Raw genomic sequence first — 16,550 nt, 5'->3', positions numbered from 1 at the left:
AGATCCCGTGGCAGTTGCCTGCTGCTGCTGCTGCAATTCGATCCCTACGTGAAAACTGTCCATACCAGGTCCTCCCAGGGTGTCTACCATTGTGATTGAATCACAGCTGGTTACGCTGGAGGACATCTGGGAGTCGGTTTCGTTCTGATAGGTGGCATTCGTGGCCGTCGAGCTCGTCTCCAGGCTCTCGGTGCTGGTAAGGAAAGCTGCATCCGGTCCGGTGAGCGAATCGGCCGAAATGTCCTTCTGCATACCACCGGCCACATGCACGGTGGTGGTAGTTGTGTACATGGTGTGCTGCTGACTTCCGCCTGCTACGGCCGTACCATCGCTGCGCTGGCCGTGTAGTGATTTTGTCGGGCTGCTGGTGTCGGGACCCGGTTCCTGGTGCTGCTGTTGGTGTTGTGCTTCGATCGAATCGGTGCTGTCGCTGCGCGGCGGCTGCTGCTGCAACATATGCTCGATGGAATCGGACTGCGAGGACCGGGTGGTAGCCAAACCCGCCTTGGAAAACTCAATCGAGTCCATGCTGCTCGTCATCACGTCCACATTGTTCTTGCCGTGTATCTCCAGACTGTCGCTACTCGAGTGGGCCGACGGTTGGGTGTCGCCACGGCTCGACAGTGCCTGTTTCGGGGCACGCACCGCCCCATCCAGACTGTCGCTAGAAACCGTCAGCAGGTGCGAGGTATCTTCCTCCTCGAACGGAACGGAACTTTCGCGTGAGATAGACGTAACCACGGTGCTCGTCACCGTTGCCGGCGATGCATCTTTGCCCAGCTCGGTGCCAGTTTTCTTCACTACCTCCGTGTACAGTACCTCCGACGGTCCAGCGCCACTACGCCCGCCGACGGTGGTCACGGTCCTGGTCACGGTAGTGCTTACAGTTTGCGGGACGGCACCACCGGAAGCCTGCCTTGCTCCGGCACCGTTTGTCGGTGGGCTGCGCTTGGCTCCGTTCGATCGGTCCGATTTGTTTGACTCGTCCGAACGGGACAGCAGCAATGCCGCTTCCTCTTTGGCCTTGATCTCGGTCAGGTGCGCCTCGATGCAAGCGCTCTCCAGACCCTCGAACTCCTTCAGGCTCGACAAGCTAATGTCGTCCCCGTGTACGCCGCCCCGCTGCATGAAGCGGCGCGTGAAGCTGCCATTGCTCAGCGAGTCCTGGGATCCCTGCTGCATCTTGCGGTTCTCCAACGAAATCACTTGCTCCAGGCTCTCAAACTCCTGCAGGCTGCTCATGGAAATGTCATCGTGCTCGCGCGATGCCATTCGCCGGGCCAGCATATCGTAGTCGGGGGTGCTCGAGAACGAGTCCTTGATCGAGCCAATCCGGCTGCTGCCCACCTCGAAGTCCGTGTCCTCTTCCTTGATGTCCTCCAACCGGTCCTCGTACGGGTAGCGGAAGTTCTGCGTCTCCGCCAGCTGCATCTCCACCCAGCGTTTGCTCTCCTCGAGCGGGTACCCATTGTTCAGCAGGTCCATCGTGACGCCGGCCCCCTCGACCTCTTCGGGCCCGGTGCCCCCGGTGCCGGTCGGGGGGCTCTCTTCGAACTCGTACATCATGTCCTCGCGCATGTTGGCGGCATACAGCGAACCGGCGTTCGTGTTTGCCGGCGCCGACTTTACCAGCATCTTCTCCACGTCCTCGTCGTGCTTCTTCTCCAGTTTGACCGGCTTGATGGCCACGCTCTTGCCCTCCGAGTCGAACTCGTGCGCCTCGCGCGCCACCTCCTCCACGATCACGAACTCGTCCGAAATGTCGGGCTGCTCCAGCATTTCGAACGAATCCGAACCGGCCGAATCGTCCTTTTCGTCCACATCGAACCCGTACTTGGTGGTCGTATCGGCCAGCTTCGCTTTGTACTTTTGCTCGATCAGCTCCTGATACTGTTCCTCGGTCAGCTGGAATTCCTCCTGTTTGGCGTACTGGACCACGGTTGGCACGGGGTCAGGCATGGGTCGAACGGGCGGTTCCGGCTGCGCTGGGCCCGATGTCGACGCCACCGGGGCCGTAGGAGCCGGCGCACCACAATCCTCCGACTGATCGTCCTCCTCACCACCCTCCGTAACTTCGGCCGTGACGTGAATGTCGGGAATGTTCTGGGTGGACGACTCGCGGTACTCCTGCAAGCGCTGGCTTTTGCTGACCATCAGGCGGTGCGCTTCGTCGCCCTGCTCCGTCTCGGCGTGCACATCCTCAACGATCGTTTCGATCACCGACTGGGACGGCGAGAACGAGTTGCGCCGATCCAGCTCGGCCAGGTCCTTCTCGAACACGTCGCCAACCATTTTGTCCTTTTTCTTCGACTGTGCCACCGGCGCCCGGAAAGAGCGCGAGTACTCGCTCTCGTACCGATCGTAATCCGAGTCGGACGACTCGTCCCGCGTTTCGTCACGCTCCGAGCTGGACGGCTTGGAGGCCTCCAGCGAGAGCGAATCGTCCTGCGATTCGAGCGAGTCGCGGTTCTCCTCCATCTCCGCCATAAACTTGCCCGACACGATGGCCGTGCTTTCGGTGCGCTTGTGACCCCGCTTGCGCCCCGACTCACCCGCGTCGGCGTCAGCTTCCTCCCGTGCGTCCGCTTGATCGGTCTGCTGAATGATCTCGGTCGTTGCCTGGGTATTGAGGAAGTTCACATCCCCTTCCGTCAGCACGGTCGATGTCAGCGTGACGTCTCCGAGCAGCAAGGCCACCCCGCTGCCGGTGGGTGTCACGGCATCCAGACCGACGTCGGTATGGGTGGCCGCCGTTGCCGTCCGTTCGGATAGGTTCTCCATGATAGTCTCAAGGTTGGAGGCACTGGACAGGCTGATAGACAGGATGCTACCATCCTCGACACTCGTGCCGAGCTTCGTCTCCTCCGACAGCTGGTCGGTTTTGCTGTCCTCAAAGCCGGCCGCTTGCATAGACGCTACCAAATCGTGAGCCGTCCCTATGCTGGAGCTCAGCTTCTCGTCGTGCTCCGGAACGCCTACATCCGCTTCGAACTCCATCCGGTGCTCGCCCCGGTCCTCGTGCTTCAGCTCCGCAAAGTCCATTTCATGCGATCGCTTCATGGCGATCGGAATGCTGCTCGCCGTTGACGAGAGCTCTTCCCGGTCATCAAGCAGCAGCAGCTTATCGCGCAGGTCGTCCTCGGAGTCGTCGTGGATCAGCGGCGCATCCGATGAATCGAAGTCACCGTCCATCGTTGACGGGACGAGCGTCTCGGTGGCTTCCGACTCAATGCTGGCCAGGTTGCCAGAGCTCTCCGAATCGAAACTCTTCATGCTGTCATGCGAGCTCACCGGATATGAGTGCAGCGTGCTAACGGCACTATGGTATTCGGTCCCGGTAGCGGACGTGCGCACGGTCGAGTGCTCCAGGGCCGTCTCGTACTCGGACGAGACGTGGGCCATGACGTTCTCCAGGTCCGACGAGACCGGCCGGCTGCTGTCCGTGTGCTCGAGGCTCTGATAGTGGCTTTCACCGGAGCTGTCCACATCGGTGGCGGACCATCGCTGACTGCCGCGAACCGCGTGCGGACCCTTTCTTACGCGCGTGGTAACGTCGAGCTTCGCCTGCGAACTGTCCGAAGACCCTGCCGTACCCCAGACGGTGGCCTCATCGATTCGGAACGGGCTTACTCCGGTCCGGTCTTTTGACTCCACGTCCGAAAGGTCCGATTTCTCACCGGCTCCCATGCCGGTGGCAGTAGGAGCCACTTCCTCGTGGCTGGTCTCGTAGATCGGATCATGCGCGTAGTGCGTCGCGGGCAGGACTTTCAGCTCAAACTCGGACGGCGACTGCTTGATGGTGCTGCCGTCCATGACGGCTTCCTGCAGCTCATCCTGCACCGCATCCAGCGACTCCTTCACCTCATCGAGCGTCTTCGCGATGGTCAGCTCGTCCGATGTCATCGATGAGTAGCGCTGCGACCCGCCGGACAAGGGCTCCTCCCGCAAAGGGATCGTCACGGGCGCTACAGGCGAGTGTACGACCGGAGCCGTGGTGGACCTGGCCCCAATGTCGAGCTCTTTCAGTGAATCGAGCGTAAAGCTGTCGTCCTGCCGGACCTGCTGGTGGTAAACCTCGAACGCATCCTGGCGCGGCTCATCCTCGGAACCCTGCGTGTAGCCCTCGTTGTCGAATGCAAAGTCCAGCCGCCGGTCAGCGGCAGTGACCCCCGTGGTGGTGGTGGTGGTGTTGGAGGTGCGCGTAATAATGTCGCTGCTGCACTCTCCTATGAAGAACTTGGCCCCGGTTGAAGCGTCCTCCGCCGCCACCGGCTCCGGGTACTGCTCGATCGAGTCCTGATGCTCGAACGACTCCAGCAGGCTCGACCGGGTAGCGGTGTCCGTGCGGGAGGAGATGCTAGTACGCGGCTTCGGCAGCGGGTGACCTTCGTAGCTGGACGAATCGCTTGGCCGTTCCGGCTCGGTAGCCGTCAGCGAGACGGACTTTTCCTCCACCTTACCGTGCAACGACGAACTCGTGGTAGACTCGGCGGAGGTAGTACTGGTGGCAACAGCAACAGTAGCGGTAGTAGTAATAGCAGTAGTTACAGCGTCCACGGCACCGCATGGCGGAGCGTCGGAAACGGCGAGTTCAACAGTGGCAGCAGCTATAGCGGGTTTAGTTTGGGTTCGGAGTGCTGTCTTTGGTACGTTAGGTTCTTGCGTTTGCAGTTGCGTTTCTGTTTCTGTTAATAAAAAAAAGGAAATAAAAGCGAGGTGAAAAGCGTGTTAAGTTTGCTGGCAGTTTGATTCGGTTTCATCGATCGCCCAACAGCGATCGGAGCGCGCCCGGGGTGACCTCGCCGATCCGAATTGGATCCGTTTCGGGCGAAAAGCAGAAAGTTCTAGTTCACTGTGCGATGGCCGGTCACTATCTCAACTGGGAGCCTCCAACGTTTCGTTGGGCTCCTACTACTAGAGTGGTGTCCGTGCGTTGGCGACCGGAACACCGGTGCGTTGCCAACCGAACAAACAAAAACCGAAAATGCGAAACCACAGCCACAGGTTAACGACGGGGTTTTACGTCCAGCAGCAGAGAGTGGTGTTGTTAGCCAGTGAGTGAGTTCGAAATACACAGTCTGTAAGCGGGTGGAGTGCGTCAAGTGCGTGTACAAGTGTTCAATTTTCAGTAGTATGAACAGGCGCAAGCGCGCCGCGTGCAGCTGTGAGATGGCGGCTTTGAAAATGGAGCTCTAGTTCTCTAGGTCGCAATGTGTTACCAATTCTTCCCCCAATTCCTGCGATCCGCTTCCGCGAGGAGCGGCGCAAAGCAGACGAGAAACAACATAGGATGCTGGATAGCTGTGGATGGTGATCGTGATCGAGGAAAAATAACTTAGAACAACTATGGTTAGAATGAAAACAAGGCAACGAAATCAGAATGACGAACTGAATGCGCAATCGGAACACGTTTCCAATGGAGGCGAATATGGAAGGCACGCAGCTCGCAGCGAATGGGTGCCGCGATTGTTTAATGGGGTGCAGTTAGCTTCCGCCTGCACCTCCCATTATCACGTGCAATTCGAAGAGAAACAGAGAGAGAGATAGAGACAAACACAGAGAGAACGAGGGCGCGCGCGCCCGCCTCAGGCACACTCCGCCTGGGACAGGGCACCGTCGCCATCTACCTTGTAAGTCATTGTCGGGCGTGCTGGATCCGAAATCTCCCGTAGTGGCTGACATGCTTTCGTCCCAGCTCAGCTTGGAGTACTCGCTCTGGAGTATCGACACCTCGTCTTTGATTTGCGATATCGCATCGTCGTACTCTTGGTTTTTGTCGAGCAACACTTCCGGGCCCAGGTCCGCCGACAGCCGGGCGTACTTGCGCTCGACCTGCTTGGCCCGCCGGGCATTAGTGGCCGCGGCCGCGGCCGAGTCCGGTGTGCCCTCGCCGTGGTCCTCGCTGCCCTCCTTACACCCATCATCACCATCACCGCCATCACCGTCAACACCGTCATCGGCGAGAATTGCCGTTTTATAGCCACGGTCCGGCCGTGCCCTGGCCTCATCGTGGGGCATGCCCTCTGGCAGCTCGGCGCACTGCTCGCCCAGCGCGTCGCTAGGGCGTCGCGGCACGGAGGGGGAAGAGGACGTGCCCAGCACCAATGGGTCGTACTCGGGGTTGCTCATGTTGTCGTCGAACGACTTCCCGGACATGGACTCGATGGTCGGCGACTTCACCACCAGACCGCCATCGGCAGACGACAGGATGTCGCTCCGGATCGCATACTGTTCGCTATCGGACGGCGCCTGGAGTTCGCGATCGGCCGTCAGCGGGCCGCCCAAGGGCTGCGAGCTGACGCTGACGATCGACACACTCTGCTCCAGCACACTATCGACGAGCCGAGCCGCCTCCGAGTGAACCAGCACTAGATACTCATCATCATCGCCTGCAATTAAAAGAAAGAGATTGCTAGTGAAAGGCAAAGCAGCAGCAGCAGCAGCAGCAGTGGCGGAGCGGCAGCGGCTGGAGCAGCGACTGGACCATCGATGGGACCCGGGGCCAGGTACCCGGGGGCCTTTCCGGAGACCAAACCCGGCCACCTGAATGGATTCCTAATAAACGCGATGACAAACGACGAGGTTGATGATGATGATGGCAATGGCGATGTGATGGCGGTGGGCATGATACAGCGCGAGATAATTTAGTCCATCCCCATCCCCGCTTGTTGGCGGGTAACCAATGGTAATGTGATTTCGCATTTTAGTTTTTGTTTCGGCACCGGCTTCAACTTGAGCCACTTGATCGTGGGTCAGTCTTTGACTTTTGGATTTTGTTTGCCCTTTCTCGCAAATTAGCATTTCCGCGAAACCCCCATCGGAGCCACTTTTCCGTGGGCTTTAGTGTGGGGGGCGTGGGGGTCAGGGTGGTTTGGTTCGAATTCTCACAGATCAGTAGGCGCAGTGGTGGTGGAACGGAAACGCAATACACAGTGACAACCAACGCATCGCGGAGAGCATAGCAGCGCCACCTAGGAGCGGACCAACGAAACCGACGCCGACACCGCACGGTGATCCAGAACCCGCTGGGCGGGGGATTCCGGATCCCCCTCTTTTTCCAACATCCCTTTTCGCACACTACTACCAATCGGATCGGCGGATCACCCTTAAAACGCTGGGTTTGAGAATATTGGCAACGAGTGAGCGGGCGGCGGCCATGAGTGCGATGTACGTGACACGGGCCAGGAGTGGAGTGGATGCTCTACCCGTGTGCATGTGGGTGTGGTGTGTATGTGTGTGTGTATGTGCCCACCCGTCAGGTGACAGTCGAAGCGCGGCACAGCGTGCCTGGCAAAGTGTGGCTCGGGGCTCCTCGGCGGGCCATACTAACCTTCGAAACTGGCCGACGTCTGTAATGCATCGTCGTGTTCGGTGAATGTATCTGGAATGCACAGATTGTAGAGAGAAGAGAGCAACAAAAGCACAGTGATCAACACACAGCGCACTCGAGTACAGAGCAAGGAACTCCACGGCGGGAAACTAGTAGCGCTCGGCGTGAGCGGGGATCGTGACCGGGGATTGTTGGGGGCTAGGAATCGGGTAAGTGTGGAAATCCGGAAGCCACCGAATAGGGGAGAGCTGATGTGTGGGTAATGGTAACACTGAACTGTCCTACAGCTTGATACGCAATCATCCGCCATGTGCGCAGTGATGATTACACGAACTGTCAAAAAGCCATCAAATGGGATACTGAGGTGGGCGAAAGATTGAGAAAGAGAGAGAGAGAGAGACAGAGCGAGTGATGCGAAAGTAGAAGAGGAAGGTCAAAACTACACTACCTACGAACATTCGGGCAGCCCAATGCGAAGTGCAGCAGCCTCTACAACACACAGTGCAAATAAAGAACTAATCATAAACGTCCCAAATCATAACACGCACAAACCGATCGCTTCTGGAGCGGTCCCAAAGCGGTCTAATAACGGGGTAGGTCTTAACGGAAGCAACAGAAGCAAGCAACAGCGAACCAACGAGGCAAACGATAATCCTACTGCCAACTACTACGGTTCTAGGTCACCAACGGCAGCAACGGGACACAAGCGACGCTAGGCCTAGGCTAGGCTAGGCTCTAGGGGCTGAGCGCTGGATCCTACCCTTCCCTTCCCCTTCCACGATGACCACGGCCGTACAGTGCTGGCGGGGGTCCCTACTAGTTGGCTGGATCGTCGTCCAGGTACTCGACATCCGTCGGATTGTCCTGCACCAGGCTCCGGCGGTCCCGCAGCATCTGCTCCTCCGCGTACAGCCGCCTCGGTGGACCGACGAGCGCATCGTAAACTTCGGAGCGGGCGCTTTCGTCCAGCGCTCGGCGCAACTCCATCGGTGTGGCCGTTTGTGCCCGCGAGTAGCTCTCGTTCTCATGCGCCCCACCCAGCAGCAGCCCCCCGTGTTCGTCACCATCCGAGGCACCCTGAACTTCCTCGCAGTCCGTGTTGCAACCTTGCGCGTCCGTGGGGATCGGCGACGGCTCCCTGACCGTCGGTATGTCCATCGACAGATCGTCCGGGTTGCCACCGAACAGGCCGCCCATGCGCTCCCGTGACCGAACCCCGCTCCGGAAGCCATCCGGGCAGACGGTCGGCGATGGGGCCATCCGCTCCGACACGTACTCATCGCCGGACAGATACTCGATGTCGGTTTTTGCCCCGCCGTGCTCCGCGTGCTGGTTGGGTGGCACCTGAATGGTGGCCCGACGCTGCTGAGACCGCTGCCGGGCGTCGGTGAAGCAGTGCTCGTCCTCCTCGCTGAGATACAAATCCTCCACGTCGGTCGTGACGGGCTCCGGATTCTCCGAATTTTCGCCACCCAACGCCACCGTGGAGGCCTTCGTGTCGAGGAACGTTTTTCCCTTGAACGACTGGCCCGCCGCCGCCGGCGACTGGCCCTTCGGTCGGCGCCGGCGCCGCAGTTCGTTCGAGCCGCCAGCACCGCACCCCTTACCTCCCGGCTGGAGCTCCAGGAGGTCTTCCGTGTCCGTCACCGGTTCGTGTAGGGTCTTGTCCAGCCAGCTTTCCGGCGCCGACCGTGGGTTGTTTTCGCTCGCGTAAACACTATCGTTGTCCACAGCCGGAAGCTCCTCGATCGTGTACTGCGTGTCGTCGTACAGCTGCTCGCCGTCGTTCACCGCGAGATCTTCGCAATCCGTGAGCGCCTGCTCGGTGTCGGGCTTGAGCATCAGCAGGCAGCAGGGCTGGTTCAGGGGCATCACGTTCGCCGTCTGTTCGCCGGACCCGTCACCCCGCAGAATGGCGATCTCCCGCGTGGGCGACGGCAAGAACGAGTGCTCCTGGCCGAACTCGAGCCGAACGCGCGCTTCCTCGCCCTCCTCGTCGCTGGTGTTGAAGTCTTCCACATCGGTCAACCCGCCGGCGCCACCGCTCCTGCCACCACGGGCCACCGCACGCGGTATCAAGCGCTTTCCGGTCTGCGGGCGCGTCGCTGACTCGCTGTCCGAGGAGTCCAGGTTCTCCATATCGGTAACCGCGTCCTCCGGGTTGCCGTCCTCCGCGACCGCCAACGACGACGGGCGGGACGAGTTGATCCGCCTGGCCCGACTGGCCGGGCCGACATCGTCGGTGACGAAGGAAATGTTAATCTCCGGATAAACGGGGGTCGACGGTTCCTGCTCACGGTCGCTGTCCTCCATCGTGATTTCTTCCGCTTCGAAAAGGGCCGCTACGGCAGCGGCAACGGCGGCGGCTCCCCGCGGCCGGCTAGCGCACGCACCCGACTCCTCGTCCGACACCAGCACCAGGTTCTCGCAGTCGGACGTGGTTCCGGTGTGATCGGGCGGCGCCCCTTTACGGTGCGGCTTGCGGTGTCGCACCACCTTGCACCCCGGCTCGTCCGAGTCCGAGCTGCTGGACTGCTGGATCGGTTCCGCCCGGGGAATGTGCTTCTCCTGGCGCCGCCGAACCGCCGAATTGTGAATGTCCACGGTCGCGCCACCCTCTTCGTCTACCCGCAGCAAGATGTCGTCCGGACAGTCCGGCACGGTGCTCTCCACTTCCTCCTCCGAGGCATCGCAGTCTTCGCAATCGGTAACGGCCCCGCTGGGCTCCGCGCAAACCATCAACCGATGGCCTGCCGAGCGCGGCTCGACCGCCTTCGACGAGGAGCGGGTCAGCACCTTCGGTTTAGCGCCACCGGCACCGTCCGATTTGGTCTGCTCGTCCACGTACCCCTGATCGAGGAAGGTGTCCAATGAGATCTCCACCTCGGGCGCGGGCCGTTTGTCCGCTTCGTCCTCGTCCGACGTATCGCTGCAATCCTCGACGTCCGTCACCGCCCCGTTCATGGCCGTGGTGGTGTCCAGTGCTTCCAGCAGCGACACGTTCGATGATCTATCCGGGCTCGGTCTGGCCGGTGGCGCCCGAGGCCCCTTCTTGCCGCGAGGACCCGCCGCCTCCGTCGGTTCCATGATCAACTCTTCCGTGTCCGTGTGCTCGTCCTCGATATTGCGCTTCTTGGACGGGCTAGACGCACTCAAATCCTCACCATCGGAGGAGCCCTCCTTCGTGATCGATATGATCGGAATGTCGGCCATCGTTCCACTGGTTCACAGCTGGACCCCCCGCCCCACCTGGAATCGGACCCGGACCTGCCTAGTGTGTGTAGGGCCGTAGGGCGTCAACCGTTGAACGCTAGCCAGGCCGGCGAGAGAATCAAATAAATTGGAACAAAGCAAAATTAACGAGGTAACGTAAAACGTCAAACAAAGCACGACAGCGCCAGCCAGCGCGCCGGCACGCAACAGAAGATCTAACACAGATCGCGCAGCAAAGGCAGCATTGCAAGGCAAACTAATACGGTGGATACGGTGGATATGTGGCTTGAGGCTTGTACAGAGTTCGGCTAATTGGTTCAGCAAACATAATCACTCATTCCAACGGCAACGAGGCGAACTATCGGACCACTAGCACCCGTCCCGACGGGGCACCGACGTGCGCGTGCTCAGTTCAATCCAGATCGAACCGGGATCGAGATTTCCGGGATCCACGGAAGCGGAGTTTTTTTGCGGAACGCGCACGCCCCGCGCTAGTAGTCCGATAGTTGGCAGCGATGGGGGCGCCCAGTACGCCCCGTGGCAACGGTCGCCTCCCGCTTCACCGCGTTCATTACTTTCTGTTCCTGACTCCTGACTCACTCCCGGTCACAACTTCACACACAGCGAGAGACATAATACTGCTATAGTTTCGTTCCCGTTGTGAAAGCACGACCCTTCGGAGGCGCAGCGGAGCATTCGGGGCGGAGCGAAATTTTGACACGTAGCGGAACGCTTACCGGACACCGGACAGTGAGCGGAACGGATCGGCCTTGAGCGAATGAGCGAGATCGAGAAACCCGAAACTCCCCAGTGCGTCTACTGCGGGGGAACGAGCCACTCGAGAAACCAGAGGAAGTCGGAAAAAACACGCCACAAAACTCGATCGCGGGTGACTATATATCATCGAACCGGCAGATTGACCCTATAATAGTATTATGTCACGTCAGGAAACCCGGGGCCCATGAAATGCCACATTGACGGTGGCACCATGCCGGCCGGCCGGTCTGGCACGCCGATGTTACAACGATAGCTGGTGAATACGTTTGCATAATAGTACGTATAAAGGATAGTATAGTATGAGTATATATGGACGATTAGAGAGGCGAATGCTTGTTTGTTTTGGTTTTTTTTTTTGGTTTTCAGTAAGCAGATTTACCTGTAAACAGAGAACTATCGTAATCAAATTTATACTTCAACCGAGGCGGTGTCGATGCCCGGAAGTCTAGTATGGGCGAGATGCTACTCTCGAGCACGATCCCATCGAGCGACGTGGCCAACCGCCGGTCAGCCACGCCGGACATTGACTGCCTGTGCTGGTGCTGCTGCTGATGGTGCTGCTGCTGCTGCTGTTGCTGTTGCTGCTGGTGGTGGTGATGATGGAAATAGTACACGTCACTGTCCTCCGACGAGTCCGGAAGCTCTTGGCTGGACGCCGGCGGGTCGGTACGACTCCAGATGTCCGACATGCGGTACCTGGGTTCCGCTGGCGAGTGGGTACGGGCTCGCTGGCTGGCACCACCGCTGGTCGAGTGCGGTTTCGAGGGGCGCGAATGATGCTGTGGTTGTTGTTGGTACAAGTGTGTCTTTTTCGTCATCGTCGTCATGGTGGTCACGGCGGACGAGGAACTCGTCTGCTTCGGCGACCCGAGACTGCCGGACTGTTTCTGGTGGTCCACCCCATCGCTTTCCTGCTCGGACGAGGAGGAAGGCAGTGCGATCGAGTCCGACAGGCTCGAGTCGGTCGTCTCGATAAAGTTCATGTCGATGTCATTGTAGCGGTACTCGTTCACCTTACGGTACAGCTCGTGCGACGTGGACGGTTGCTTGTAGATCACCTCGATCGATTTGGACGAGTCGATGGTGCGCGTAAACACTTCGCTAGTTAATACGTTTGTACTGGTGGAGGAACTCTTATTTAAACGGCTCGGACTGGACGGTAGCGAGGAAGGAACTTCGGCGTGATCGAAGGTAACGGCATCTTTGTACGAATAGTGCATGGCCGACTTACAGCGCAGACCGCCGTCGTCTTTACCGCCGGGCCCCCGGATGGAGCTGGTAACTCGGGGCGCCGACTTCGTAACGAGCTGCACTACGACGGTCTCCTGCTTCGGTCCATCGGCTTTCTCATGGCCTTCCCGGTACTTGCGCGGCGCCGAATCTTTCGCCATCTTCACCGGAGGGGCCGCCTCTTTCTTTGCCTTGGGCATGGCCGACCTACTCGGCGAGGGCACGGATTCTCGCTTGCTGGCCGGCAAGCTGACCGGGATCAAGCTCTTATTCACGCGATCTTTGCTCGTTTTCAGTGCTGCCGGCAGGGTGGACTTGGTTGCCTTGTTGGCTTGATCCTTGTCCGATTTTTTTACCACTGCCCCATCCTTCTTTTCGTGCCTATCTTCGGTGCCTTTTCTCGTCGGCGTACGAGGCAGTCGCTGGGCACTAGTTGAACCAGCATGCCCGGTTTTCGACGTAGACATGCTTACCGACGATGCTTTGGTGGATGCTTTGGCGGTCACTCTGGACTCGGTGACATCCGTTTTCCGACTCGCTCCGGCTTCTCGCACAGAAGTGCTGGTTTTTGTGGTCAGAGTTTGCTCGCGGAATAGCAATCTCGACGATAGCTGCTTCGTACTTTTTGCCTTCACCTCCGTTGAGTGTACCACAGTGGTAGCAGCAGTGGCAGTCTGTGTAGATGACACAACGTTGGTAGCCGAACGGTAGACGGATTTGGAGGGCGAAGAGTGTGGTGAATCTGGCAAATTCAATGGCCTTAACACTTTCTGGTCTCGCGATAATGTCGATTGCATGTACCCGTGGGTACGCGTGCTTGTATAACTGCGAGTAGTTATGGTACTCGTTTTGCTTCCCATAACGGTCACCTCCGACAGCTTGGACGTCCCTGGCCCTTGGCGCTGATCGGTCGTTTTGTTGGAACGTTTTGCACCGTCCACCGGTGCCGGTTTGCTCAAACTCACCTTGGTGACCGCTGCTTTGGCCTTGGGTTGTCTTCGTTTTACCGAAGAAGATTCTACTTCCTTTGTCAGCCGGTCTTCTTTGGGCCCACTTTTATCTTGCTTTTCGGAACCTTTCTCGAATTTGTTCGGCACCAGCACGGCCCGTTTAGCATATTTACCATCAACGTCTGCTTTTTCTTCAAGGCTTCGTGTTTCCGATCGCAGTTCTTTTTGTTTGAAGGCGCTTTCGTAGTTTGTACTATCTATAATTGATTCCACACACGATATGCTTTCCGTATACTCCGTTATGTCGCTCTGAGGCGATGCTGTCTCTTGGCGTGGGTCGACCGAGATTAGTTTTGCTGGTTTTGATTGCCTCACTTCTACAACCACCCTTTCTTTGGTCCTCATCCCTTTCACTTTGCTTGCGTGCGAAACAGCTTCGTGCCCATCAGACTCGGTATCGTACGGTAGATTGTATTTAGTAGCAGATTCCGTCGAATAGTCGGATGCTGCATTGTCGCTTAGGGAAAACGATCGCTCATATTGCGTTGGTATATCCGGCTGAAGTGAACCAACCGTGTCTACGGTTTTCTCTACATCAGGGGCACACGATTCATTGTTTTCACTGGTGGTCGTCGTGAATGATAGACAAGATCCTGGCGATTGTGCTTCGGGTTTCTTGTCTTCCGATTGTGCTGCACCTTTGCCAACCTTTAAAAATTCCATCGACGCTTCACCAACCATTAGCTCCAGTGACGACGAATCAATTCTATCGCTTACGTATGTTATCGAAGAGGTTGTGAAATCTGTCAGCAGTGGCGAATCATCATCCAAACATATGATTTCATCTTTTTTACAAGCATATTTGAAATCAACTTCAGACATTTCAGATCCATCGAGAGTTTCGGGACTAACAAGCACTTTACCAACCGTACCCGTTGTAACATGATCAATGTTCTTATCCTCACAAATATCCAAAATCTGATCACACACGGTTACAGCCTCAGAAACGCGTTTGACACTTCCAAAACCCTTTTCCTCAACAAATTCGATATCGTTCTTTTCAACAACGTCTGTTGCTGGTTCAGTGGGCTCTGGTTCATCACTGAATTTCACTGCTTCTACAATTTCCTGGACAGCATCGATTGCTTTCTTCTCAGCAACTTCAGTTGTTAGATCCGATAATTCTAGATTTTCTTCGGCAACTGCTTCTTCAACGAACTCTGCTTTAGCTTCCGTTACGTCTTTCCGAACCTCGTCAATCAGTTCCTCAACAACTTTGCTAACCTTCTTTTCAATAACTTCTGTCGCTGGTTCAGAGGGTTCTGGTGCTTCACTAACTTGTACTGCACCTACCATTTCCTCGACAGCGTCGATTGCCTTCTTCTCAGCTACGTCAGTTGCTATTTCCGATGATTCTGGTTGTTCTTCGGTAACTGTTTCTTTGACGAACTCTGCTTTAGCTTCCGTTACGTCTTCCTGAACCTCGTCAACCTTTTCCTCAAAAACTTCGATAACCTTCTGTTCAATAACTTCTGTCGCTGGTTCAGAGGGTTCTGGTGCTTCACTTACTTTTACTGCCTCTACCCTTTCCTCGACAGCGTCGATTGCCTTCTTCTCAGCTACGTCAGTTGCTATTTCCGATGGTTCTGGTTTTTCTTCGGTAACTGCTACTTCAAAGAAATCTGCTTTAGCTTCCGTTACGTCTTCCTGAACCTCGTCAACCATTTCCTCAACAACTTCGATAACCTTCTTTTCAATAACTTCTGTCGCTGGTTCAGAGGGTTCTGGTGCTTCACTACTTTTACTGCTTCTACCATTTCCTGGACAGCGTCGATTGCCTTCTTCTCAGCAACTTCAGTTGTTAGTTCCGATGGTTCTGGTTTTTCTTCGGTAACTGCTTTCTGAAACTCTGCTTTAGCTTCCGTTACGTCTTCCTGAACCTCGTCAACCTTTTCCTCAACAACTTCGATAACCTTCTTTTCAATAACTTCTGTCGCTGGTTCAGAGGGTTCTGGTGCTTCACTTACTTGTTACTGCTTCTACATTTCCTCGACAGCGTCGATTGCCTTCTTCTCAGCTACGTCAGTTGCTATTCCGATGGTTCTGGTTTTTCTTCGGTAACTGTTTCTTTGACGAACTCTGCTTTAGCTTCCGTTACGTCTTCCTGAACCTCGTCAACCTTTTCCTCAACAACTTCGATATCCTTCTTTTCAATAACTTCTGTCGCTGGTTCAGAGGGCTCTGGTTCTTCACTACTTTTACTGCTTCTACATTTCCTGGACAGCGTCGATTGCCTTCTTCTCAGCAACTTCAGTTGTTAGTTCCGATGGTTCTGGTTTTTCTTCGGTAACTGTTTCTTTGACGAACTCTGCTTTAGCTTCCGTTACGTCTTCCTGAACCTCGTCAACCTTTTCCTCAACAACTTCGATAACCTTCTTTTCAATAACTTCTGTCGCTGGTTCAGAGGGTTCTGGTGCTTCACTTACTTTTACTGCTTCTACCCTTTCCTGGACAGCGTCGATTGCCTTCTTCTCAGCAACTTCAGTTGTTAGTTCCGATGGTTCTGGTTTTTCTTCGGTAACTGACTTCTTCGAAATCTGCTTTAGCTTCCGTTACGTCTTCCTGAACCTCGTCAACCTTTTCCTCAACAACTTCGATAACCTTCTTTTCAATAACTTCTGTCGCTGGTTCAGAGGGCTCTGGTTCTTCACTTACTTTCACTGCTTCTACCTTTCCTGGACAGCGTCGATTGCCTTCTTCTCAGCAACTTCAGTTGTTAGTTCCGATGGTTCTGGTTTTTCTTCGGTAACTGTTTCTTTGACGAACTCTGCTTTAGCTTCCGTTACGTCTTCCTGAACCTCGTCAACCTTTTCCTCAACAACTTCGATAACCTTCTTTTCAATACTTCTGTCGCTGGTTCAGAGGGCTCTGGTGCTTCACTACTTTACTGCTTCTACCATTTCCTGGACAGCGTCGATTGCCTTCTTCTCAGCAACTTCAGTTGTTAGTTCCGATGGTTCTGGTTTTTCTTCGGTAACTGTTTCTTTGAC

At 56.4% G+C, this 16,550-nt stretch overlaps 1 protein-coding gene across 1 annotated transcript in view; it reads right to left on the bottom strand.

Annotated features, from left to right (window-relative positions):
• The window catches only part of LOC128270436 (ankyrin-2-like), a 63,982-nt gene that overhangs the window by 2,818 nt on the left and 44,614 nt on the right, over positions 1-16,550 (bottom strand). The window contains exons 7-9 of the mRNA XM_053007834.1: positions 7,331-7,381; positions 5,628-6,389; positions 13-4,685 (exon numbers count right to left, since the gene is read on the bottom strand). Of these exons, the coding sequence (XP_052863794.1) occupies positions 13-4,685; positions 5,628-6,389; positions 7,331-7,381 (5,486 nt within the window). The remainder of the gene's footprint in view (positions 1-12; positions 4,686-5,627; positions 6,390-7,330; positions 7,382-16,550) is intronic.

The sequence above is a fragment of the Anopheles cruzii genome, chromosome 3 (genome assembly GCF_943734635.1).
Source record: "Anopheles cruzii chromosome 3, idAnoCruzAS_RS32_06, whole genome shotgun sequence".
In the NCBI taxonomy this organism is placed as follows: domain Eukaryota; kingdom Metazoa; phylum Arthropoda; class Insecta; order Diptera; family Culicidae; genus Anopheles; species Anopheles cruzii.
This window is presented reverse-complemented; position numbering and strand designations above follow the sequence as displayed.